At 45.5% G+C, this 27,705-nt stretch overlaps 1 protein-coding gene across 5 annotated transcripts in view; it reads left to right on the plus strand.

The window, feature by feature from the left end:
* The first annotated feature begins 13,302 nt into the window (after window positions 1-13,302).
* ADAR (adenosine deaminase RNA specific) overlaps window positions 13,303-27,705 on the plus strand; it is a 42,414-nt gene continuing 28,011 nt past the window's right edge. For 2 of the 5 annotated variants that reach the window (XM_053666248.1, XM_053666250.1), the window contains exon 1: window positions 13,312-13,378. In XM_053666248.1, the coding sequence (XP_053522223.1) occupies window positions 13,334-13,378 (45 nt within the window). In that variant the 5' untranslated portion in view covers window positions 13,312-13,333. The other 3 variants (XM_053666249.1, XM_053666247.1, XM_037162408.2) reach the window with 3 other exon arrangements.

Genomic DNA, 27,705 nt, shown 5'->3' on the forward strand with positions numbered 1-27,705 from the left:
CTAAATGGATATAAAAATCTTTGATTAAATTCAATATCCATTCAAGATTTTTTAAATCTTTAGTAAACTAGGAATAAGTGAAACCTTCTTCAACCTGACAAAGGGGATTTACAGGAAGCCTAACAAAATATCATTCTAAATTTATTTATAAAAGTAGACACAAAAGTAATTCTAAATTTCCTTTTCAAAACTCAGGATCAAGAGTCCCCAAGTTAAGAGAAAAATACCACATTCCTATTAACACTGTACGGCGGCCCCAACCAGTGGGGCGGGTGAGGAAAAGAGAAAGGCAGGAGGGCTGGACGGGAGAGAGAAAAAACGGCATTTTATTTTCATTTATTTAGTTATTAATTTATTTTTGTATGGTTCCAATTTTAGAATCAGCCTTTTTAAAAGTAGTTCACAGCACCGGCACTTTGGCAGAGTTGGAAATTAAGCTGGAAAAGTACACTGTCAATGTAGGGGTAAAAGGTGGAACTACCCTGAGCAATAAAAATCTGTTTTATACAGTGAAAGAAAAAGAAATGATAGCTTCCATAGTGATCATGATTTCTTCATAAGATTGAGATGGGTGAGAATCCAGGCAGTTTTTTATCATTTAAATCATTTCCTTGAGTTTATAAGCTCAAATGAATGGACTTGTTTGCTGTAATCAGGCTTTTACTGGTGGGATGAACACTGATCAGCTACAGATTTTCCTTTATGAACTTCATTGGACAAAGCCCTCTTGGATTCTGTGTTTTGAGTCAAAAAATGTAAAAGGATCTTGTGTGTTACTGCTTTCCTGAGACAATTAAAAGACAATAATGAAGAATTAGAAGAAAAGATCATTCTAAAGTGTAACTCGCAGATGTTTACACTTCTGGAATATCCTGATGACTCCAGGGCGGGGCCGTTGCCGGAGGCGCTGGTCAGACCTGGGGCCCGGCCTGGGAAAGCAGCATTATTTTTAGATAATTAGTCATTTGCAATAGATGAATCTAAAATCAAAGACAAATTATTGTATCCAGCAAGTTGGCTGGATACAATATCAGTATACAAAAGTCTAATTTATTTCTACAATAGCAACAAATAATTACAAAGCATAACTTTAAAGGATGTAATTTCCAATAGCAACAAAGTATCTAGGAATAAATCCAACAAAGATGTGCAAGATCCAAACATGGAAAATAATAAACCTTTACTTAAAGACATTAATGAACACCTAAGAAAAAGAGTGTTTTCCTGTTCAGGAATTGGAAGACTCAGAATCACAAAAAAGTTAATCTTCAAATAGATCTACATATTCATGCAACGCCAATTAAAATCCCAACAGGTTATGTGTGCGTGCGTTGCTGGCCTGCAATTTGAGATGCTTGTTCTGAAATATGTATGAAAAAACAAAGGACCCAGAATAGCCAAGACAGAAGATGAAGAAAAATAAGAACAACTTGCCTTATTAAATAATGCAGACTTTTAAAAAAGATTTTATTTATTTATCTTTAGAGAGGAAGGGAAGGAGAGAGGGAGAGAAACATCAATGCGTGGCTGCCTCTTGTGTGTCCCCTGCTGGGAACTGGCCTGCAACCCAGGCATGTGCCCTGACTGGGAATTGAACCACGATCCTCAGGGTCGCAGGCCCACGCTCAATCCACTGAGCTACACCAGCTAGGGCAATAATGTAGACTTTTATAAAGCTGTGGTAAGGGGACTTCCGCCAAGATGGAGGTTTAGCTGGATGTGCCTGCCTCCTCACACAACCAAGTTTAGGGACAACTAAATATTAGCATCAGAAAACACAACCAGAACAAGGAAAACTGAACTTTTCGGAAGTCCGCTAACAACAAATTCTTCAGCCCGACCGGTAAGGGGCGAAACCGGCGTCGGGTGAGGACTTACAAAGGAGGGCTCGGTCGGACCGGGCGCGGAATCCAGACGCGCGAATCCAGTCGCGCGGGTTCCAAACCCAGGATTGGACCTAGTGAGCCACCGAGCAGCCTACCGGGGGAGCGACTACAGAGGACACAGTGGGGAGGCGGTGGCAGCGAGTTGACTGTGGTTGCCTGGTTGCGCCCGAGTGAGGGAGTGAGCGGTTGGACTGGCTCGGCGGCGGCGGCGCGCCATTTCCCGCTCTGACCACGCCCCCACATACAGCATCACAACCCAGCGACCTGGGACTCCAAGGCGCCGCTTGTCCCACTTAAAGGGCCAGAACAGACCAAAAATGTCGCAGGCAGAACTCAAAGCCCCAGAGATAAATCTAAATGACGAAGAAATAGCAAAACTCTGACGCACAGTTTAAAACACTGGTCATCACCTTCCTCACAGATCTGGTGGATTACAGCCACAAATTAGAGAAACATATGGAGGCTAAATTAAGGGAAATGAATGGAATTCCACAGGAATCCCATAGAGATGAAAAGGAAACTGGGACTCAAATCAATGCAGTGGACCAGAAGAAAGCAAATAATGGACAAACAGAAAAGAGTCAAGGAGCAAGAATTCAAAGAAATGAGGAGAGTCTTAGGAACCTCCAGGACATCTTTAAACGCTCCAATATCCGAATTATAGGGGGTACCAGAAGGGGGGAAAGACACAACCACCAGTGGAAAAACTATTTGAACAAATAATAAAAGAAAATTTCCCCAATCTGGCAAAGGAAATAGACTTCCAAGAAATCCAAGAAGCCCAGAGAGTACCAAAAAAGTTGGACTCAAGAAGAAACACACCAAGGCATATCATAATTACATTAGCCAAAATTAAAATGAAGGAAAGAATCCTGGAAGCAGCAAGAGCTAAGGGGACAATCACCTACAAAGGAGTCCCCATCAGGCTGTCAGCAGATTTCTCAAAAGAGACCTTACAGGCAAGAAGGGGCTGGAAAGAAATATTCCAAGTCATGAAATCTAAAGACCTACAACCAAGATTGCTCTACCCAGCAAAACTTTCATTTAGAACGGAAGGACAGATAAGGTGCTTCTCAGATAAGACCAAATTCAAGGAGTTCATCATCACCAAGCCCTTATTATATGAAATGTTAAAGGGACTTATCTAAGAAAAAGAAGTTAAAGAAACATGAACAGTGAAAGGACAACAAACTCACAGTTATTAACAACCACACCTAAAACGAAAGCAAACTAAAAGGACAGCTAGAGCAGGAGTGGAAACATAGAAATGAAGATCTCAAGGAGGGTTAGCAACAGGGGAGTGGGAGGAGGAGATGGGGGGAGAAGGTACAGAAAACAAGTAGCATAGACAGTAGATAGAAAATAGATGGGGGGGGCGAGAATAGTTTGGGAAATATAGAACCTAAAGGACTTGAGACACATGGACATAAACTAAAGGGGGGTAATGGTGGGGTTGGGGGGGCAGGGTGGAGGGGAATGGAGGGGGGAATAGAACAACTGTAACAGCATAATCAATTCAAAAAAATAAATAAATTTAATTTTAAAAAAAAAAGCTGTGGTAATTAAGCAGCGCGCTGTTGACCCTGAGGTGGACAAACTGTCCAGCGGAACAGAATGAACAGTTCAGAGATAGGCCCGCATGTAAACAAATGATATGGGACCGGGCTGGCGCGATAGAGCAGCTGGGAAAGGTGAGGCTGGTCAACAAGCAAATGCGGAAAAAGTCATTTGTACGTAAAAAGTAAAATTGGATCCCTACTTCACACCATAAACAAAAGTAAATTCCAGAGAGAGCAAAGGTTTAAATGTCAAAAGCAAAACTAATTATTTTTAGAAGAGTAGTTGATATATATTTGAGTAGGAAGAAAAACCATTAAAGTTTACAATTTGAAGTTAAGAACATCTACTTATCAAAATAGAAAATGAAAAGACAAGCTATATACATATGAAAGAAACTTGCAACACAGCTAAATGACAGAAAAATAATATTCAGAGTATATAAAGAATTTGCCAGGCCAGCCCTGGCTGGTGTGGCTTGGTGGATTGAGTGTGGGCCTGAGAACCACACGATCAGGGTTTGATTCCCGGTCAGGGCACATGCCTGGGTTGCGGGCCAGTTCCCAGCGGGGGACTCATGAGAGGCAGCCACGCATTGATGTTTCTCTCCCTCTCTCCTTCTCTTCCTCTCTAAAGATAAATAAACAAAATATTAAAAAAAAAAAGAATTTGCCAGGCCACTAAAAAAAATGGGCAAAGGACACGGACAGCCCCATACAGCGTCCTCTCAGTCCTTCACGGCAGGCAGGCTGGGCCTGCATGACCAGAAGCCTGCTGATACCAAGCTCAGATTTTTACACATCCAGTTGTTTCATTTTATTTTTTTATGTTTTTCTCCTGTATTATAAGTTAACCGTAGTGATATATCAGTCACGTTGGGGAATTCACAAATGCATTGTCTCCCACTGCTCTGTCTTCAAGCATCTTATCATTTGCAATATATATGTATATGTGTATATGTATATGTGTATATATATATATATTAAAGGCTGCATTTAGCATATTCTAACTGAAAAGCTGCTTTAAAAGATACATTTTGGTTTTCTTTTTTTTTAAGATTTCATTTATTTATCTTTAGAGGGGAAAGGAAGGACAGCGGGAGAGAAATATCAATGTATGGTTGCTTCTGGTGCATCCCCTGCTGGGAACTGGCCCCTGCTGGGAACTGGCCCCTGCTGGGAACTGGCCTGCAACCCAGGCATGTGCCCTGACTGGGAACCGAACTGCGATCATCTAGTTCGCAGGCCCGCGCTCAATCCACTGAGCTACACCAGCCAGGGGTTACATTTTGGTTTTCCATTAAGCTAATTTGCTACCCCATTCCACCTCAGCCTGTAACTAACAAGCAAAGAAATTGAAGATTTGCTGTTCTTTGTGTTCATGAGAAAATACTATCTAAAATCAATGTGTAAATGTTAAACTAGTCCTACGGCTTCCAGTGTTTCGGTAACTCCTGAATGTTATCCCGGATAGAGAGAAGTGTTGAGAGTTGGGAGCACCAGAGGGGACCATCTAGGCAGGAAACCGGCCGCCCCAGGCTGCTCCGTGGTTCCGGGGGCTGCAGGCGGAAAGACACGCGCGCACGTGCACAGACACACCATCAGGCAGACTCCTCCGGTGTTCTTTGGAATTTCTCTAGCAGATACAATGCCACACCAAAATGGCCAAATCAGATGTGTTCAGAAAAGAAGAAAAAAAGGAAGGCCGACGTCTGTCCTGAAGGAAGTCCAGCCTCCCAGGTAGTTGGTTGCAGTTCTGGGTCAGATCAGTACAGGTTCTCTTGCCCACTCCTGCCAAGACTCCAGATATGTCCCCTAATGACAGTCTCAGCCTTCACTTTGGTTTTACACAGTGACTACTGTATTGCAACTAAATGCTTTAGGGCAAGATGCAGAAATACAGGCTAATTTTTTAAACTTTTTTTAAAGATTTTATTTATTTATCTTTAGAGGGTAAGGGAAGGAGAGAGGGAGAGAAATATCAATGTATGGTTGCCTCTTGTGCGTCCCCTGCTGGGAACTGGCCTGCAACCCAGGCATGTGCCCTGACTGGGAATCAAACCTCGATCCTTTGGTTTGCAGGCCCACTTTCAATCCACTGAGCTATGCCAGCCAGGGCTATTTTTTTTGGTGGCAATAAAGCTCAGAAAGACTATAAGTGTTCCCATTAAGATTGGGAGCAAGGCAGGGATGTCCACTTTCACCTCCCTTATTCGACATAGTACTGGAAGTCCTAGCAATCAGGTAAGAGAATAATAAAAGGCATATAAATTGGATAGGGAGAAGTAAAACTCATTATTTGTAGATGACATGATACTTTACAGAAAGAACCCTAAAGATTCCACCAACAAAATACTAGAACTGATAAATGAATTCACTAAAGTAAAGGAAAATACCAGCAAAATGAAAAGACAACCCACTGAATGGGAGAACATATTTTCCAATACATATGATAAGGGGTTAATACTCAAAATTTATAAAGTACTTATGAAACTGAACACCAACCCTGGCTGGTATGGCTCAGTGGATTGAGAGGTGGCCTGTGGACCAAAAGGTTGCCAGTTCAATTCCCAGTCAGGACACATACCTGGTTTTGGGCCAGGTCCCCAGATGGGGGCATTCGAGAGGCAAATAATTGATGTTTCTCTTGATCTCTTTCTCTCTCCATTCCTCTCTCTCTAAAAATAAATAAATAAAATATTTTTTAAAACCTCAACACCACAAAAACAAACAATCCAGTCAAAATACAGGCAAAGGACAGGAAGGATCTGTATGTCCAAAGAGGACATGCAGATGGCCAATAGACATATTAAAAGATGCTCAATGTCACTAATCATCACAGAAATGTAAATTAAAACCACCAAGAGTTATCACCTCACACCTGCCAGAATGGCTATCATTAATAAATCAACAAAAAAGTGCTGGTGAGGATGTGGAGGAAGCACTGTTGGTGGGAATGCAGACCAGTGCAGCCACTGTGGAAAGCAGAATAGTTACCTCAAAAAAATTAAAATGGAACTTTCCTATGATTCCACTACTGGGAATTTATCTGAAGAAACCTGAAACACTAATTCAAAGGAATATATGTATTTTTTTTTGTTCATTGTAGCATTATTTACAATAGCCAAGATTTGGAAGCAGCCAAGTGCCATCAGTAGAGGAGTGGATAAAACAACTATGGTACGTTTACACAATGGAATACTACTTGATCATTTAAAAAAAAAAAAACGACCTGGCTGGTGTAGCTCAGTGGCTTGAGCGCGGGCCTGCGAACCACACGATCGCGGTTCGATTCCCAGTCAGGGCACATGCTTGGGTTGCAGGCCGGTTCCCTGCAGGCCAGTTCCCAGCAGGGGACGCAAGAAAGGCAACCATACATTGATGTTCCTCTCCCTCTCGCCTTCCCCCCTTCCCCTCTAAAGATAAATAAAAAAAATTAAAAATCTTTAAAAAAAAAAAAAACCGAAAAGAAAATTTTACCCTTTGCAACAGCACAGATGGGCCTCGAGAGCATATTACTAAGTGAAATAAGCCAGTCAGAGAAAGATGAATACCATATGATCTCACTCATATGTGGAATCTAACGGACAAACTGAACCCAAGCGAAATAGAGACAGACTCATAGATGGAGAGCTGGCCAACAGTTTGGGGATAAGCTTTGCAAGGTGGAAGGATCAAGTGAAAAAGAAAAACTTATGGACACAGACAACAGTGCGGTGATTATGGTGGGGGTAGGGGAGAGGGGTGGGGGTTGAAGGCAGGAGAGAGTATAAGGGGAGCAAATGGTAATGGAAAAAATGCAATAAAAAACAAACTATTAGCCCTGGCTGGTGTGGCTCAGTTGTTCCAGTGATCTGACGTTGTCCTGCAGACCCAGAGGTCACAGGTTCATTCTTGGTGAGGTCACAGGCCTGAGTTGCAGGTCCCGTTCTGGCCAGGGGTGGGGCCTGCTAGGGGGAGCCAATCCAGGTCTCTCTCTCTCGTATTGATGTTTCTCTCCCTCTCTTTCTCCCTCCTTCCCCCCTCTCTAGAATCAATTTTTTAAGAAGAAACTAAAAATAAAAATTTTAGTATATTTTATTGATTATGCTATTACAGTTTTCCTATTTTTCCCCTTTTATCCCCCCTCTGCCCCGTAGCCCCAACCCTATAGCATTTTCCCTTAGTTATGTACATATAAGTTCTATGAATTCTCTATTTCCTATACTATTCTTAACCTCCCCCCATCTATTTTGTACCTACCAATTATGCTTCTTATTCCCTGTGCTTTCCCTCCTTATTCTTCCCCCTGCCCCCCGCATCCCTACTGGTAACCCTTCACATGATTTCCATTTCTCTGATTCTGTTCCTGTTCTAGTTGTTCGTTAGTTCATTTATTTATTTTTTAAGTTCAGGTTGTTGATAGCTGTTAGTTTGTTGTCATTTTACTGTTCATATTATTTATCTTCTTCAATTTCTTTGATAAGTCTCTTTAACATTTCATATAATAAGAGCATGGAGATGATGAACTCCTTTAAGTTGACCTTATCTGGGAAGCACTTTATCTGTTCTTCCATTCTAAATGATAGCTTTGCTGGATAGAGTGACCTTGGATGTAGGTCCTTCCCTTTCATGACTCTGAAGACTTCTTTCCAGTCCCTTCTTGCCTGCAAGGTTTCTTTTGAGAAATAATCTGATAGTCTTGTGGGTATTCCTTTGTAGGTAACTGTCTCCTTTCCTCTTGCTGCTTTTAAGATTCTCTCCTTATCTTTAATCTTGGGTAGCTTAATGATGATGTGCCTTGGTGTGTTCCTCTTTGGGTCCAACTTCTTTGGGACACTCTGGGCTTTCTGGAAGTCTATTTCTTTTTCCAGATTGGGGAAGTTTTCCTTCATTATTTTTTCAAATAAGTTTTTAATTTCTTGCTCTCCCTTTCCTCCTTCAGGCACCCCCATGATTCAGATGTTGTAAAACTTAAAGTTATCCCAGAGGTAAAGACTCCTCTTTTTTTTCTTTTTTTTTTTGAATTTTTGTTTCTTCATTCTGTTCTGGTTGGATGTTTATTTCTTCCTTTTGTTCCAAATCATTAATTTGAGTTCCGGTTTCCTTCCCATCACTGTTGGGTCCCTAATATTTTGCCTTATTTCACTTTGTGTAGCCTTCATTTGTTGCTTCATTTTGCAACCAAGTTCAATCAGTTCTGTGAGCATCCTGATTACCAGTGTTTTGAATTCTGCATCAGATAGGTTGGCTATCAACTCATCGCTTAGCTCTTTTTCTAGAGTTTTAATTCGTTCTTCATTTGGGCCATATTTCTTTGTCTCAGCACACCTGTTGCGTTTTAAGGGGGAGGAGCCTTAGGTATTCTCCAGGGCGGGGCAACCCCCCTTGCTGGGCTGTGGTGCTCTCTGTGAGGGAGGGGCCGAGGAGGGAACAATGCGGCCTGCTTGCTGGGCTCTAGGCCCTCTTTCCAATGATCTCTTCTGGGAGACTGGGAATTTCTCCTGCCATGGCAACCCCCTCTGTAGTTTACAGCTAGCTCCGAGTCTTAGTTTCTAGTTCTGCCAGCTCTGCCTTGCTCATGCAGTCCCCTGCCTTGCCACAGGTCTTCTCCACCCGTCCAGCTGTCTCCCTCCATTGAATGTTTCTTCAATTTCTTGATTGTCAGAGTTCCATGCAGTTTGATTTTCTGTCACTTCTGGTAGTTTGTTATTTTTAGATTTGTTGTTATCCTCCTTTTGGTTGTGTGAGAGAGTGAAGGGTTTCTACTTACACTTCCATCTTGGCCAGAACTCTAAAATAAAAAAATTTTTTTAAATCTTATCATCAGAAGAATAGGGAAAAAAGCCCAGAAAAGCAGTGAGCAGAGACCAGGTCAGTCAGTGCCTCACACAATGCGGTCTGGGTCTCTCAATCAGCATGACCAATAATGGAAACGTTGATATTGAAATAGAACCAGGGGGAGCACAGCCTGAGTCCGCACAGCCATAGTGGCTCATGTCTCCCTCCTGTGTCTGCCAACTTCCCACGGACTTGGGGCCACTGCCCCGGGTTCCCACGCGGGGCCCTGTAGGGACACAGATGTGGCCTGAGCTCGTGCAGGTAGCAGGTAGAGTGACACAGCTGAGCCACCAGTATAGTGAAGCTGATGTTAGAGGGGGTCCTTGACATTAGAGGAGGTCAAGGACCCTGTACTTGAAATGATGGCAAGATTGACTCAGAAAAGCTCTCGGTAAGTTCTCATTTTATGAAAGACCTGTGCTTAGACAGTTTGGGCCAAGTGGAGATTCTCATGGCCATGGAGGTTGAATTTCAGTTTGAAGTTCCTGATATAGATGCAAAGAGGTTGATACATCCACAAGAAGTTATAGATTACACTGCAGGTAAGAAGGATGTGCGTGAATAAACTATCGGACTGTAAGAGGATGCAGCCTGGGGCCCCCCAAATAGGGATTTGTAATGGGGCCCAGAACTCAGGGTGTTCAAGAAATATTAAAAATATGTTACATCCTCACCCCCTCAGGTCTGAACTCAGGGATGGGACGCATGTAGCAGGGCTATTGAGAACTGTTTGGCATAGCAGCAGTTTTACAAATAAGCTCAGGCATGGTCATTTAACATATCTATAACTTTTAACTGGTTTCATAGATATGTTAAATAGCTGTGGCCATACCTTGAGCCAGGGGGATGGGAGTGACTTCCACCCAGGATGTAACTCAGAGGCAACTCCCCCTGGTTACAGCACCTACAGGAGAGTTTGGAGATGATTGGCTCCACCCCATGGGGCCACGCCTGCCCAGACTCACCGTAGCAGCCCAGAAAAACTGGAAGAATTTGGGAAGGCATTTAAACCCAGGCAGGGCAGCCATGCTGGGTGGTTGGGACCACAGGCAAAAGGGATGCTCCCTTTTCCACGTGGCTTAGGAAGCAGGCTTTCCTTGCTGGGAAGGAAAGGAGTGGAAGGACTCTTGCTGGTGGGCCATGAGAAGGTACCACATGGTTTTGGATTAATTGGAGATCGCGGCAGTGACACAGCTGATGGTACCGGGAACTGAGGGGCTGCCTGAGCCACAGACTTCTACTTCTTTTGCTGAGATACTGTACCCTGGACTGGGCAGAGGGAGAAGGAAGGACTCTGTGCATTTGTGGGTATTCTAAAGCACTTTAGTATTTTAATGAAGACATTAAGTCATTACTCTAAGTCTGTATAACTTTTAAATAAATAATTCCTTTCCTTTTCACCAATCTCTGGCATTGAGAGATGTCTTTCCCTGGCGGCAAGCAGGCAAACCAAGTAAGAGCAGGGCGGGGGGGGGGGGAACCCCTGGAGCACCAGGGGGTCCATTCGGTAACAGTATATAGTTCACTCCCCCAAGGTCTGTTCTGTAACAAGACCCCTTTTCTTCACAGATAGAAGACTCCGAAGATGCGGGAGAGTGACTGGCAGGAGAACATATTTTGGCATTATTGCTGACATTGACAAAGTAGTTCTGTTTAGACTTGTATTTAAATTGTCTAAGTGTTTTGCTGTTTGAAAATAAATCTATAAAACAAAAAAACTCATATCTTCTTAATAAAGGAGGTGAAAACTTGTGACAAAATATACTTGATATCCCTAATTGCTTTTCTTTCACTCTGGCTCACTCTACGAGGTTTTTTAAAATGACCAATACTGTTTTTTAAACTTTTAATTGAATTTATTGAGGTGACACTGGTTAATAGAATTAAGGTTGCAGGTGTACGATTCTGTAACACAGCATATGTGCACCGTGTTGTGTGCTCACCACCCAGGTCAGGTCTCCTCCCACGCCACTCACCCTGCCGCACTCACCGCACTGCTGTCCACGTCTACACGCTGGTTTGTTCGGCTTCACCCCGTCACCTTTTTCACTCGACCCTGCAACCCCTCTCCCCAACATCCAGTCGTTTCAAACATAGCCCCAATAAGCAGACTTTTAGCCGCTTAGAGCTGCCTCCCCTGCTTTGCCTGCTTCTGGAATCTGCGCCCTGACACCTGCTAGTCACAGGTAAGATAAACCTCACGGGTGTCAAGTCCCCAAGCTGCTGATGTGCTCAGAGCCTTCTGGCCCAGAAACTTCCTGCTGGGCTTCTGAGCAACTTCTTCTAAACGTCTGGGGACTTCCTTGCCCTCTCTGCTTATGGATGTGTTCCCACCATCCACCCCCCATAGTCTCAGAATTGTCTGGTTCTTGAGGGACCTCTGTAATGAAATCTGTCAAAGCGCATCCAAATAAAGCTGGTGAATGCTACTGCCACCTTGTGGTCATATTTCTTCTTGCTCTGCCTTGAAATTCCTTGAACCCTGAACACTGACATTTCACAGACAAGTAGGTACAGATGGCTTAACCTCAGGGACATTAACCAACAAGGCCAGGATGAGACACCATTTAACTCCCACTTCATTGCTAAAAATCAAGAAGTCTCAAGTGTTAGAGAAGACGTGGCTGCTGGAAGGATTGTAAACTGGTATAACCAACTTGGATATTTCGACATATAAAGTTGAACCCTGACATATCAAAGACCTACCAATTCCACTCCTAGGTAAATACACCGGAGAAAAATCTTCCCTTCCTTTCTCTCTTTTGGGGAAAGGAGGAGAAAAAGGGAAAGAAACATCGATGTGAAAAACATCAATTGGTTGCCCCTTGTGGGCACCATGACAACAGACCAAACCCCAAACCTTGGCATGTGCCCTGACCAGAAATTGAACAGTTGACCTTTCACTTTGCAGGACAACCATCTGAGCCATACCAGTCAGGTCTCAAGAGAAATTTTTGTACAGAAGCATCAAAAGGCAATACTGATGGAAAGAGCAAAAAAACAAGAAACTGCATAAATGTTTAGTAGCTGGAGAATGGATAAATCATGGTACGATCACATAATAGATTGTTATGTAGTGGTGAAAGTTGCCTGAAACCACTTGGCTCAACAAGAAAGAAGAATCTTAGTGCTGAGGTCCGAATGTTTATCTCCCCTCAGAATTCCTGTGTTGAAATCCCAACGCCCAATGTGATGGTCTTACGAAGCGGGGCCTTTGGGAGATGTTTCAGTAGCAAGGGCGGAGTCCCTGTGAACCAGACTGTCGTTCCTGTAAGAGACGCAGAGAGATCCCTAGTTCTTTCTCCTGCACAAGGAGAAGTGGGCCACCTCGAGGAAGGCCGTCACCCACCGTGCTTCCAGCCTCCGGAACTGGGAGAATAGTAAATTATTTTTGCTTACAAATGTGGTATTTTGTTAGAGGGGCCGATGGACTAAGACACTTAGTAACATACTTGTGAAAATGAAAGTCCAGAACACTAGATAAAATTCCAAAACACACAAAAACCAATAAAAATATATTAAGGCACATAAATGTGAAACTAAATGAAAGCAATGAGAGTTGTGTAAACACAAATCATAGAGGCTATTTCTGAGGGCGAAACTGAGAGGTAAAGGACGGACCACTCAGGACGGATGGTTATTGGTAATATTTTAGTTCTTTGGTTTAGGTGGTGAAATTAAGAGTGAAGGGGGTGTTTGTTACATAACTTTAAAAATAATTTAACATAAAAGAGCTCACAAAGACTACTGATTATAGTGCCAATTCTATATTATAGTGCCAATAGTACCAATTTTGTGTACTTGAGGTCCACTCAAACATATCTCAATACATATGAGTACGGTACCCACATACCTCCAAGCCCTCTGGCCCGACTACGTTATAAACGACTGAGGAGTTTAATCAAGGCTATGAGCAAAAAGGCAGCACCCCACACTCAAGTACCGACTCCCCAAACAACGCGATGAACAGGCCGGGAAAACGGAAGAGAGGACAACAAAATCCTAGCTTAACTAGGACGCAGACAAAAGAGGGAGGAATCACGTGGTACCCCTCCCACGCGCGGCGCGCCAATGATGTCACCAAGCCGCGTCCGGGCCATTGATTCCCGACTGAAGGTAGAGAGGGCTACGTGGTGGGGGCGGGTGGGGGGAGGGTCTGGCGGCTGTGGCAGCCTCCTCTGTGGGCTGCGTTCCGGAGAATTACGAGATCGGGTAAGAGGCCTTTTCCTTCTTCGCCATCACCTTCCTGGGCCCAGCGCCCGGCTCGCGCCGCCTCTGCAGGCTCGGACACTGATGGAAGGGGTAGCTCGGAGGCTCCCGGGGGGCTCCGAGGGTGGCCGCGGGGCCGGGTGGGGATGTAGGGGCTGCGGGCCGCGGCTGAGCTTGCAGCCTGGTGGGGAGGCGGGCGCCTGGGCCCGTGTGCTGGTGTGCATGTGTGCGCGCCCGTGTGCGTGCGCGGCTGTGGGTGGCAGAAGCCGCGCACGGATGCTCCGGCGCTCGTGCCAGCCGAAGGCCAGCCTCTGGGTACCACAGGCCCCTGTTTCCCTCTCGCCTCGGAGAGTGACTGGATTGAGAGGCGCCTGCGACCGGTCTCGGCGCGCACCTTCCTCCACCGCGTCGTCCTAGCTGCAGAGGCCCGTGCCGCATCCTTGGGATAACATCCGCCGCCCTTGGCGTCCCTGACACAGGGATGGCGTAGGCGGCCGTCGTGGAGAGCCCACTGCGGGGTCACGGCTGCGGCACTCTGCCTGGGTCTGGCCGGGTGCAGGAGGCCTAGTTGCGTCACCTCCCCATCCTTCATCTCCTAGGCATGATTCTTGCTCTATATTGGAAGGTGAAACTGCCTCCGATGTTCCTTGTTGGTGTCAGTTTAGGAAACTTGCCTTCCAAAAAGAGACACCTGTCGTTGGATTTGAAATGAGTGAGGGGGGTCCCAGCGTGCGCTTAGCTGAGGGACTAGAGTCTGAGCGACCCAGAGAGGAGAAGGGCCTGCACAGTGGCTGTGGCACTAGGAGCAAAGAACACAGGAGCTTTAAACTGTCGAGCAAATGTGAATGATGATGGCAACTTCTTTCTTTACCCAAGAAGGGTTGTTCCCATCTTGCAAAGGTCCTGGAATATCTCTTTCATCATTTCATTATTTGACAAACAGTTGAGTGCCTTGCTGTATGGGGGGCATGGGACAGTGGAAGGGGGCATGAACTTTGGAGTCGGGGCTGACCCTTACTAACTGCGTGACACGGAGTGAATTATTTAGCCCCTGGACTCCTATTTGGTCTTATCTACAAAATAAGGAGAATTTTATCTACCTTGCAGGGTTGTTCTCAGAATTTGAAGTGTCTAGCTGTTATTAGCAAGGGCACAGCTCCCAGGCACTCAAGAACTTGCTCCCCCTTCCTTTGAAGGTACAGCTGCTTGAGAAACGGAGCTTTTTGCTATTTCCGATGTTTGCTATTCTGCCAGATATGGTAAAGCAGACTTGGGTGTAGGAAGGGTTTAGGTGGGAGGGGCAATCCCAAAACCCATAATCTCTCTGCTGTGGACCTCAACATTTTAGAACTGGAAAGAGTTTAAGGCCACACTCTGTTAATTATAGCTTCTTTTTATTGAGCTCTGGTTAGGTGCCTTACACTGTACCAAGCACTTTACATATGCTAATTTATTTAATCCCTCCAGCAATCCAGAGCAACAGTTAAGTATTATCCCCATTTTACAGAGGCAGAAGGTGGATCTTAGCCAAGATCCTGACACTGCCTAAAAGCAGAACTGTGATTTGAACCCAGGCCCTTAGACTCATAGTTTGAGTCTTGTTATTTCTCAGTGGCTAGAGTCCCAGAAATGTGAACCTGAGTGTGGTGAAGGAAGGGAGGCATGAGCAGAGTTGAGAGGACCAGTACTTGCTGCAAGAATAACATCTCAAATTGTCCAGTGATAAATTATCTTTTGCTTTGCCTGCATTGCCCTGGCCAGGTGGCTCAGTTGGTTGGATGTTATCCTGTGCACTGAAAGGTTGCAGGTTCGATCCCTGGTCAGGCGCATCCAGGAGGCAACCGATTGGTGTTTCTCACATCCATGTTTCTCTCTCTGTCTCTCTTTCTTTCTCAAATCAATAAAATCATATCCTCAGGTGAGGATTAAAAAAATACTTTGCCCACATGTACAATGAGATTTGGCTTTTTCACTCAGAGAAAAAGGGAAGGCTCATGGGCACGCAGTGCTGGGACCGTGAGCACAGAAAAACCAAATTCCTGTTTGGCAAATGCCTGTGAAAGAAGAGAAAGATCTTCAGGCATTGATATTTCAGTCAAAGGGAGACCCATTGCTTAATACAAAAAGGCTCCCTTAAGCCGAGCTAGATGTGATATGAGCATCTTTCTGATTTATGGTTTTAAAGATTTGAAGCTGTGTTTCAGACCAAGGTTGGTATTATCATCTGTGACCAGCTGATCGGAGGTTTCAGATGCGTGAACAGTGGGGCCTAACCCTCTGGGCTTCTGCAGTGATCCCTTGAGATGCAGCAGTTTATTTGGCTGTAACATCTGTTAGGCTCGGGTGATGATGGGTGCAGCTGCTTGGGTTGAGTTTGCTGGAGGACACTGCATTTCTTGGCGTTGGGAATAAGGAGTTCAAAATACTAGTTTGTTGCAAAATTATATATTTGGGAAAGATCTATGACTGATGTGCATAAAAGTGGGAGTAGCAGAGTGGATTTAAACAGACGATATTCTTTGCATATGGGATGAGCTATGTTCTGCTGGCCCTCTGAAGGTGATTTAGGGTTGTATAGTCAATTATTAGGGACCCACAAGGCTTATATAACTCACCCACCTAAACTGTGACTTACGCGTATATACCCAGTGAAGCTCTTTCCCAAAAAGGGGATATATTAACCTAGTTATAAATGGCAGACGTGCAGTGTAAACTAACTTAAGCGAAAAGGGGTTTTTACCCTCTTTGATCATTTAAGTAGGAAGTCCAAAAAGGAGCTTCAGGCGTGGCTGGGTCACGAGGTTGAAATGAAACCATGAGGACTCTCTTGGCCCTGCCTTTCTTGCTTCTTTCTGTTTCCTGGCCTCAGTCTCCTGCTGTTTTCTGTACACATACTGCAAAGGCTGAGTGCTGGCTGCTGGCTGCCCCAAGCCTATGACCGCAGAGCTGCCTTCTGGCATCATAAACTAATCATCGTGGACAAGCAGATGGGGGTGCCCCGATGGGACAGGTCTGTGTCAGAGGCCCACCCCTGGGATGAAGGAGTCAACTGCCTCTCTGCACCCACAGGGGACGGGGTAGGCAGAAACGGCGGATGACTGCGCTGTGAGCGTGTCTGCACGCACGTGTGTGTATGTGCACTCACATCCACTTCTCCGAGGCCCTGCCAGAGGCTTCCAGCTGAGATGGATCACCCCAGTTTTGTTTGTCCATCACACATTCATTCAGTCTGGCATCGACTGTGTGCTCTGTCCCTTCCATGATGCCTTTACGTTGGCCTTTTGGCTTGCCCTCCCCCGCTGCTTCAGCTGGCTGACTTCCTTTCAGACTCAGGTCAGGCTTCTCCTCCCAGAAGCCTTCCTTGTCCTCCACCAATGAATTAGACAACCTTTCCCACAAACGCCTCAGCACAGCCCAGTTGTGGATTTGACTTCTGTTGGACAGTTGTCTGAACTGGTCACTTCTCAAGACCGAGAGCCCTCGAGAACAGAGGAGCCTTTTGCTTTGTGTTCCCTCCCCCACCCCCCACGGCCCGTCCTTGGCTGGGTTCTTTTTCTTCATTGTATCTACAGCCAGTAGACATTATGTATTTATTTGTGTATTGCCTGTCTTCTCACTGGAGCATCAGTTTCGTGAAAATAATAGAAAAAGCATTTTTCTTTTGTTTACTGCTGTATCTCCAGGGCCTAGGACAGTGCCAGACACAGTATGTGCCTAATAAATGTTTATTAAACAAATGAAAACCTGCCCACAGCGAGAAAGTTTCTGTAGTTTAAATCTTTTTCCTTATTTGTTTTTGAAACTTTTCCTTGAGCACTTCCAATATGCCAGGCACTATTCTAAGCCCTTTTTATCAGTAACAACAACTCACTCTTTGACTGGAGTTTTGGGATCAAGGCCTGTTAACTTTAAAACATTTATCAAGTACCAAAACACTCAAGAAAATCTAAACAAAATCCGTACGAGAAAGTTATAAAAGAAACAAGACCCCTCTCCCTCCAGCTCGTCTCGCCCCCAGACCTGGAGCTCCTGGCAACAGCTCCACGTGGGCCTCCTCCCCGACCTTTCCTCGGGATTTGTTAGAGCTGCTAATAAAGTTGTTGCTTCATTTCCGCCCCATGCAGCCCTGTTCTACGTGCTGATCTGCACTCGCCCTCGGGTGGGTGGGCCAGCTGGGGCACCAGTGGCCCAGAGTGAACTCTGTCTTCCAGGGAAGGCCCAGTTCTCATCTCCCAGCCGCCCCATCTTCCTGCTTACTGCTGTGCCTTGGCGAGTGCTATTCATGTCACACTCGCCTCCCAATCAAAAAGATAAATAAAAATTAAAACTGGGAGGTGGGGACTTCTATTTTCAAAAAAAATAGTTCTCCCGAAAATACTGCAGACCTGACGGGAGGCGCCCACCCACAGTGCCTGGTCCTGCTCAGCTTCCTAGGAAGGGGACACCGGTCCCCACTGCAGCCCTGGCTCTGCGCTGCCCTTCCTTCCAGGCTGGTGTTCTCACCAACACCGGAGAACTGGAGCTAAAAGGAAGAGTGACATCTCGTCTTCATTTGCTTTTTTGTTATGATTAAGTTCGAACTATTTTTATATACCTATTAACCATTTTTATTCTGTGTTTAAATTTTTCAGTTAATATTACTTCTAGTCACTTATTGTGTTATTTTTATAAATTATACAAGTTCTCTTAAAAATGAGTATGTACTCGTTATTTTAAAAGCAAGCAAAAAACTTTATTTCCTGTAAATAGTTTTCCAATTTGGTATTGGCCTTATCATTAAATATACATATTTTTCATTTTTCTATAGACAAATTGCTTATAAGCTTTAGAATGTTTTTTCTCGTTCTGTATTCTAGTATTGTATGGTTTGCTTATGACATACTACTTTAAAAACCTGATATTCAGTTTTAGTTTTTAATAGATTTTGATTATGCTGTTACAGTTGTCCCATTTCTCCCCTCCACCCTGCACACCCTCATTCCCCCCTTTACTTCATGTCCATGTGTCATACTTATAAGTTCTTTAGCCTCTACATTTCCCATATTATTCTTACCCTCCCCTGTCTATTTTCTTTCTACCGTCTATGCTACTTATTCTCTGTACCTTTACCCCTCTTCCCCCCTCCCACTCCCCTGTTGCTAACCCTCCATGTGATCTCCGTTTCTGTGGTTGTGTTCCTGTTCTAGTTGTTTGCTTAGTTTGTTTTTGTTTTTGTTTTAGTGTGGTTGTTAATAACTGTGAGTTTGCTGTCCTTTCACTGTTCATATTTTTTATCTTCTTTTTCTTAGATAAGTCCCTTTAACATTTCATATAATAAGGGCTTGGTGATGATGAACTCCTTCAACTTGATCTTATTTGAGAAGCACTTTATCTGCCCTTCCATTCTAAATGAAAGCTTTGCTGGGTAGAGCAATCTTGGATGGAGGTCCTTGCCTTTCATGACTTGGAATACTTCCTTCCAGCCCCTTCTCTTTTGAGAAATCAGCTGACAGTCTGATGGGAACTCCTTTGTAGGTGACTGTCCCCTTATCTCTTGCTGCTTCTAGGATTCTCTCCTTATCTTTAATCTTGGGTAACTTAATGATGATGTGCCTTGGTGTGTTCCTCCTCGGGTCCAACTTCTTTGAGTCTCTCTGAGGTTCCTGGACTTCCTGGAAGTCTATTTCCTTTGCCAGATTGGGGAAGTTCTCTTTTATTATTTGTTCAAATAACTTTTCTACTTGTTGCTCTTCCTCTTCTTCTGGTACCCCTATAATTCAGATGTTGGAACGTTTAAAGATGTCCTGGAGGTTCCTAAGCCTCTCCTCATTTTTTCTGAATTCTTGTTTCTTCATTCTTTTCTGGTTGGATGTTTCTTTCTTCCTTCTGGTCCAATCCATTGATTTGAGTTCCAGTTTCCTTCCCATCGTTGTTGGTTCCCCGTACATTTCCCTTTATTTCACTTAGTGTTACCTTCATTTTTTCATCTAATTTGTGACCAAATTCAACCAATTCTATGAGCATCCTGATCACCAGTGCTTTGAACTGTGCATCTGATAGGTTGGCTATCTCTTGGTCACTTAGTTGTATTATTTATGGAGCTTTGATCTGTTCTTCTGTTTGGACCATTTTATTTCGTCTTGATGCACCTGTTATGTATGAGGGGCAGGGCCTTAGGTGTTCACCAGGGTGGGGCAACCCAGTCACTGGGTTGTGATGCTGTGTGTGGGGCAGGGTCCGAGAGGGAACAGTGGTGCTTGCTCTGCTCTCTGCTGGATTTCAGACACTTCCCCTGCTTCCCACAAGCAAATTGGGCCCTTCTGGTGCTGGTTCCTGGGTGGGTGGACTTGTGTACATTCTAGGACCCTGTGGGTCTCTCCATTGAACTCTCCTGGGAGGCTGGGAGTCTCTCCTTGCACCTCAACCCCCACAGGGGTTTGTTTTGAGTCTTTATTTCCTGGACCTGGGATCCTGGGTTGCGCAGTCTGTCTCGCTCCCTAGTTTCTCTGGGTTTATCTGTGCACGAATGTGGGACCGCCTGGTCCACCAGCCGCCGGGCCCCTCTACAGTCCGCCACCTTACTGGGTCCGTCCTCTGCCACCTTACATGCCCCGGGTCTGCCAGCCACCGCTTTGCAGCCAATCCTCTCTGCCTGGCCCCCCCCTCCGCCCCGCCTACCGGTCTGGATGAATGTTTCTTCTTTAACTCCTTGGTTGTCAGACTTCCATACAGCTCAGTTTTCTGTTTGTTCTGGTTGTGTTTTTGTTTCTAAATTTTTGTTGTTCCTTATTTTGGTTGTGCGAGGAGGCACAGTGTGTCTACCTACGCCTCCATCTTGGCCAAAAGTCCTGAAACCCCAGTTTTATTTCTGACTATGACAAGATATTTGATAAAAATATTATGTAATGTTTTAAATAAAATCACTATGGATTAGACAAATGTCTATGTTTTGTTTTAAAGTTAGTGTATATATCACATATTTTTCTTTTTTAAAATAATTGATCAGGATATCAAAGTGCACTCCATGAAACAGATTCAGATGCACACATCGTTCTCATGATTTCGATGTTCTCGGCATTTCCATAACTCGCTGCATGGAACAGCGTTTGTTTATCCGCGTCTGTCAGTCGGTGTGAAGAGTACTCTTGTTCCACCAACAGCTTCAGAGCGCGTAGCCAATAGGGTGAATTTAGCTTCTTCCAGTGCTCTTATCCCACTGTTTCCCAGCTCTTTTTTATTGTGATATGATTATATGCAATAAACAGCACATAGTTTATGGGTGCCATTTAATGAATTTTGACAACTATATAGTACACCTGTTTAATCACCATTTGAATCAAGAAAATATAACATTTCCCTCAGCCCAGGAAGTTCTCCCAGGCTCCTTTCCAGTCGCTGCCCTCCTCCCCAAACCACCACTAATGTCTGTCATCATAAGTTAGTTTTGCCTGTTCTAAAATTTCACATAAATGGAATTGTGCTTTTGCCAGTGGCTTCTTTTAGCAAGGTTAAACTGCATTGCCTGACTCAGTATCTTCTGTATGGATACACCTCAGCTGTTCGTTCATTCTTCAGTTGACAGGCAGTTGGTTTGTGTCTAGTTCGAGGCTATTAAGGATAAAGCTCCCCGCCCTGGCTAGTGGCTCAGTGGGGTGGAGCGTCATCCCGTAAAGCAGCACATGCCTAGGTTGCAGGTTCAATCCCCAGTCAAGGCACGTATCAGAGGCAGGCGATCAATGCTTCTCTCTATATATAAATCAATAAACATATCTTCAGGTGAGGAAGAAAGAAAAAAAAGAATAAAGTTCTATGAACATTCTTTTTTATTATTGTGGTAAAAAATATCAGAAAATTCACTGTGTTAACCATTTTTGAGGTACAGTTCGGTAATGTTACATATATTCACACTGTGAGACATCTCAGGAACTTTTTCATCTCACAGATCCCAAACGGCACCTCCTGCCCAGCAGCAGCCCTCTCCCTACCCCGGTTCCACGGCAACTCTTGCGTGTTTTCTTAGGGCTGTTTCTTTTCCTGTTCCTGCCAGCACTGGGTGCACAGTGCCGGGCTGCAGGGAGGGCAGTTGCGCATTCAGCCCTGGAAGAAGCTGCCGGGCGGTTCCCAGAACGGTGGCGCCCTTTTGCATTCCCACCAGAGTGTGTGAGACGTCTAGTTGCTCCGCGTCCTGACCGACGTTACACACTGTGAGCGTTTTATTTCAGTCGTTCCCATACCTGCGGTGCTGTCTCAGTGTGGTTTTATCACACCGTATTTTAATTTATTTACGGGCAGCCCATCTCCTGGGCATCATCACGAGCAGTTTGGCGTCTTGTGCGGTGTGGCGTTGGTCACCCCACAGGGAAGGCCCTGCCGGGGTTGGCCGAGTGGGCGACTTCATCTCGTGACGTCGCTGCTCCACAGCCAGCAACCTGCGTCCCAGAAAGCCCCTGGCAGACTTTCTTTTGTGTTTCCTTGACCAGAGGTGTGTCACCTGCATTACTGACTAGAGAAATGCACTTGCCACGCCAGCTTGTTAGACCGATAGACTAATCAGCCTCCTCCCTCTGGGCCGGGGCAGGGAGCCTGGCCTTCTCCAGGGAAGTGGGCAGAGCCGTGCGCTCTCGGAAAGGAGGCGCAGGTCTCGGGGTGAGTTGGCACGGCCTGCCCTTGGGTGTATTGTTTTTCCAAGCTTACGTTGTTCTCGCTTTACATTTTACGTTCTTTCCGCTTATTGTGCACTAACCACCTTCCACGGTGTTCTCCGTAAATATCACTCCGCGTGCCCTGTGCTCTCTGACCGCACCTGCGTCTGCTTGGCGGTCTCTCGGTCCTGGACCTTAAGACTGCTTTCGATTTCTGCTAATGTAAACAGAACTATAGCATACATAAGGTTTCGCACTAGGTTTTAAATTCTCCATCTCAAGGTAGATTTTTATTCTTTACATTATTGACAGTAACTGTAGGAGTAGGTTTACATTATTACTAACAATGACTGCTGACTATTAGCCGAGGTTATGGACATACTGGAGACTTGATATACACTGTGCAGCTGCTTTGTAAAAAAGTCGAACTCAGCAGTCTAGCCTTCACAGCAGTATAGTAGTGCATGTTCCTCCTCATTTTTCCCTTTTCTGTCTTTCTTTTATTCAATTATTAACATATATTCCATCGACAAACATTGGCTGAGTACCTTCCACAGCCAGAACACTGTACTGGGCCATAGGGTTACAAGACTTGTTCTGCTCAGGAAAGATACATTGCAGTTTATATGATCACACGAATGTGTGACCACAGCTAATGAGAAGGGTTATGAAGAAAGCTTCCCAGGGCTATGAGAACTGCAGGCATTACAAGCCCACTGCCCCAACTGCCCCCCCAGCAGAGGGCAGGAGCAGAGGAGGAGCCTGTGACTGGGCTTGCCCAGGCGGCAGGAGTGCTCTGTGACTGTCGGCCGAACAGGATGGACGGTGTCTTTTCGTGAAGCCTGGCTGGGACGGGCTTGGCAGTGGAGTGGGGTCACATGGCAGACCCGGTAATGGACTTGGGCCTTCCTCCAGAGAGTGATGGGCAGCCACGAATCAAGGGGTTTCCAGAGAGGAGATGGCGGTGGACCGATCATACGAGAGAGCATTTTGGAGGGACCAGAGTGGATCCTAGACGCAAGATTAGATTGTGAAGGTGGCCACGGAATGCCCAACCAGCACCAAGTGAATCTCATTTTTTTAATTAACTTTATTAATGAAAACATAATTGTATCACATTTCTGTAGTTTTCATGGCTAGTGTGATTGGATCATTTTCCCACATGCTTGGTGGGCGTTTGCACACTTTTTTGGTGGGTGGCCTTTTACAGACTGCTGTGTCGGTGGGGCGGCCTTGAGGGGTGGCCAGTGTGCCCCCTGTGCAGCCACCGTGCTGGCTGTCACCCTGAGCCTCCTTTGCAGCTTTGCTCTGCCTCAGTTTCCTCTTCTGTGACGTGGGGACAGTAGTGGTGTACTCCTTTCATCAGGTAGTCATGAGGGTTAAGGGTAACCCTAGTGCCGACCCGTGTGGGTGCTGCATGTGCGCATCTCATCTCGGTGTGTGGGCCCTGTGCATGAACATACATGAGCTCTGTCGTGCGTGCATCTTACTCTGATTCAGCGTCCGTACTCATTTTAGTGTTGATATGTTTTTAACTTTCCCCCGTGAACAGACTTAGACGCTGCATTGCTGCTCTGAAGTACAGACGCCGTCTGCAGTGAGCGGACGCCCCGCCTCTCTTTCGGGGCGTGTCCCGCGCTGCGACAGGTTGTACACGCTGTTTGTGTATCAGTGGTTTATCAAAATGCTTTAATCTCCCAATTCATTTATAATGTATATTGGTTTATTAATATAAGACAAGGCTATAGATTTTTTTCCTCGTGAAATCAGCCAGTCGGCTCCACCTGCTAACCCACCCTGCCCCCCTCACCCGAGCCGTGGCGCCCCACCTGTGGGGTCCATGCACCTGCTCGGGTCTGTCTAGGGCGCGTGTCTCCAAGGTCCAGCTATTGCTGCGTTCTTGTATTACACTAGGACAGCCTTGGCGTGAGCAGTGCAGCTGCCTCTTTTTAAAAATAATTTAGCTGTTCTTACCTGTTTGTTCTTGCACTTGAACTTTAGATTAATCATTTCATTAGGTATCCAGTCTTTACTGTCTCTACCCTCACTAGAATTTGCAGTAAACTGCTATTTAATTTGGCACCAATTAGCATTTATATACTATTTGACTATCACATTTGGGGGTTGTATATTCTATTTAATACATATATATTCCTCAGCAGAATTTCATATTTTTCCATATTTTTAAAGATTATTCCTAAATGTTTCTGTCTTTTAAAAAATGGTTTATGCCCTGGCTGGTGTGGCTCAGTGGATTGAGCTCGGGCTGCAAACCAAAGAGTTGCTTGTTCGATTCCCAGTCAGGGCACATGCTGGGTTGCAGGCCAGGTCCCCCAGTGGGGGCCACGTGAGAGGCAACCACACACTGATGTTCCTCTCCCTTTCTCCCTCCCTTCCTCTCTCTCTCTCAAAATAAATTTTAAAAAAATTTTAAATGGTTTATTTGCTATTAAGGATATATTATTTCTCAAAAAGGAACTTGTTTTGTCTTGTATATTTCTCTTTAACATCCAGCCACATTCCTTGACTGATGGGGTTCTAACAGTTTCTAGGTAACCCTATATCAACTGGGTGATGATGTCATCATCTGCAAATAATCTGGGCTTGTTTCCTGTTTTAATAGTTTACCTTTTATTTGTTTTGTGTTATAGAATACACTAGAATTTGCCAAACAACATTAAATACAATATTTCTTTGACTCTATGACCATTCAGCTTAAGAACATGCTATCAATTTAATGATAGCTTTTGGAGGCTACTATTTGAAATGCCCACATGTTGCAACTCACGTTCCAAAATCAGAAGTGTTTGCATACATCTCACAACTGGGGACCTACGGTAAACTGGTAATGGTGGCTCCCATTTCTTATTTTAGTGGGATTTAGGATAGTCTTTGTTATGTTAAAGAGTATCCTTTTTTGAACTCAAATAAAAAGCTCTAATTCTGCTGGATGGTAAGGAGAAGCTGTACTGTTTGGTCTAACAAAAAGTGGGCACGGCAGCTGTGCACGCGTCACCCAGGACCTTTCCCTGTGACCGTCCCAGGCGCAGAGTGCCCACTGCAGAGCCACGTCTCTGGTGGCCCCACCCTCGGGGCTCCCTGGCGGCACCGCCCACCGAGGATGGTGTATTAGTCTCATAGCATGGCAGTGACACGTTTGGTGGCTTAAAGCAACAAGTTTATTCTCTCACCATTCTGGAGGCCAAAAGTCAGAAACCGGTACCACCACCGGCCAGAACTGAGGAGTCGGGGGGGGGGGGGACACCCCTTCCGGAGGCTCCAGGGAAGACTCCTCCGCACCTCGCCTTCTCCGCCTCCTGGTGGCTGCCTGCGTTACTTGGCTTGTGGCCGCGTCACTCCAGACTTTAAGGCCAGAATCTTCAAATCTCTGTCTGCACTGTCTTCACACTCCTGCTGTCTGTGTGTAGATGGAAATTTTCGTGAACTTGTCAGTGCTGAGGGTGATGCTTTCAACAAGGTGTGTTAACAATGGCAAAGCCTTGATCATTCCCTTTGGAAACAAGGCTGTGGACACCTGGAAATGGCTCTAAGCCAGTTCCCAGAAAATCAGTTCATTGAAAAATTGGTTCTACAGGAGCCACTTGACCCCGCCCCCGCCCCACCTCCCACTGTCCCCTAGTCTGCAGCTCTGCAGGAACAGGGAGGGGGCATGTTCTCTAAGACTATTGTGAAGGCAGAATAAAAACTGGTCAATTAAGACCTTAAAGAAAAAAATCAATTCAGCATATTGGTTGCTTAGTAAATTGCTAATTTAGGAAATTGGCCATTTGGCAAATTGGCTTTCTGCAGTTGGCTCTTGGGAAATCAGTCTGCTGCTTCCCTAGAAGACACTGCAGAATGTGGGCAGAGTCTGTCTTCAAGCCTGGAAGAGCACTGCACTTGTCCCCCTGCTTGTCCCCCACAAGCCACGACATGGGGACATTGCCCTCGCAGGAAGGTGGGACTCAGCCCAGCCACTCACTCTCTATGAGGGCCGGGTCATAAAGAGGAAGAGGAAGAGGAAGAGAAAGCAAAAGTGAGTGGGAGGTGCCCCACCTTTGGACCCTGAGTCAGCGGAACCCAGATGTGGGCCAGCAGCTGAACTTCTCTGTGCTGGTCAGGCCAAGCAGGAGGGCGGTCAGCTGGTGTATGCCAGCCGGGCGTGGGAAGGCAGCTGTAGGATGTCCAGACTTAATGCATACAACCACAAGTTGTGCAGGGTGATCTTGGGGAGTTGTTATTAGACTAAATGTGCATTAACTGTTCCAACTTACAGCATGAAATACTCAGCACTGGCCTGTTAGCCATTGTTAGTGGTACTGTTTTGACACTCGTGCGATAGTCCTAATGTGTGACGTACCCACGATCACAGTGCCTCATGCCCATAGGTGGTTATAAATACCACTTCTCTTTTTTCATTGACTGGGTAACTTAGGGTACAGGCGCTTGTCCATCTTTGGAGACCTGTTTGTTCTGGGGTTACCTGAGGCATTTCTTGATCCTTGTAACTTCAAAAGCCAGTCTAGTCATCAACATCAGTGGAGCATGTACATCAGCACAAACACAGCCACGGAGCACCACTCAGCCAGCTGGCCGACTCACTGTTCCGTCTGTAGAGAGCCTTACCGATCACCAAAGCAAGTGGGGGCTGCTGGGGGGGACCCTGAGGACTTTGAAATTGTGTTGATATGGCATGAACTGTTACAGTGGAATAAAAAGCCCAATAATAAAGAAATGAAAAGAAACAACAAAACAAGGAGGACAATAAGCTGGTGCCTAGCAACTGGTGAATTGCTGATTATATTATGCGCACGTATCACCTCAGACTAAAGATAAGAACGGGTTTATTTGTGTGCGCATCCTTTTCTAACACAATGACCTGGTAACTAAAAATAGCTCAGTAATCTCTTGCCTTTTGGTGATACGTTGCCAGTTCAGTGGCAACAGGCAGCTACACTCACAGGCAGCGCATCTCTGTTGCCATGTCCCTGTATGAGCAAGTGTTGGAGGGGCTCGCAGACATCTGTTTTGCCAGAGGGAGCAGACGATCCAGCTGGCTGCAGCCCATATGTGCACTAGTCTGGTATGGGAAACCGTAGACTAAAAAGACTTGTAGATCCGCTTCCCTGCACACAGTGAGGTTAAACAGAAGATCCGCGACAAACCAGACTAACGGTTATTTATAGTGAAAAGGCAAGAACAGCAGGGATTGGAAACTAAAACCAGCTCAGTAGCCAGATGATAATGTCCTCCCCGTAAGGGGGGTGTCCAGGCCACTGAAGACACATAGGAGCCGGAGCCCGAGCTCGGCGGAGTTATGGGAAAGCCAGAGTTGGAGTGAGGGGCTTTTTCACGCACACCTTATTTTAGATGGGAACTCTCAAACCGTTTAGGCAGTGGTTAGTAAGCAGCCCTCGGTCACTGCACAGCCGGCCAGCAGGCGCTCAGACCCCCGGGAACGTGAGCTCCCCGCAGCAGCCAAGAAGCGAGTTCCTGGTGCCTTTGTGCACACGAGGGGAAGGCACTGGTCGATTAACAAGGGAGGAGTAGGGGTCATTTTGACTGTTTGCTTTTCTGTATTTTCTGAAATTTTCTCTAGTCAACTGGTTGGTT

The sequence above is a fragment of the Artibeus jamaicensis genome, unplaced genomic scaffold, assembly GCF_021234435.1.
Source record: "Artibeus jamaicensis isolate MK-2021 breed Jamaican fruit bat unplaced genomic scaffold, CSHL_Jam_final contig_447, whole genome shotgun sequence".
NCBI classification, from domain to species: Eukaryota; Metazoa; Chordata; class Mammalia; order Chiroptera; family Phyllostomidae; genus Artibeus; species Artibeus jamaicensis.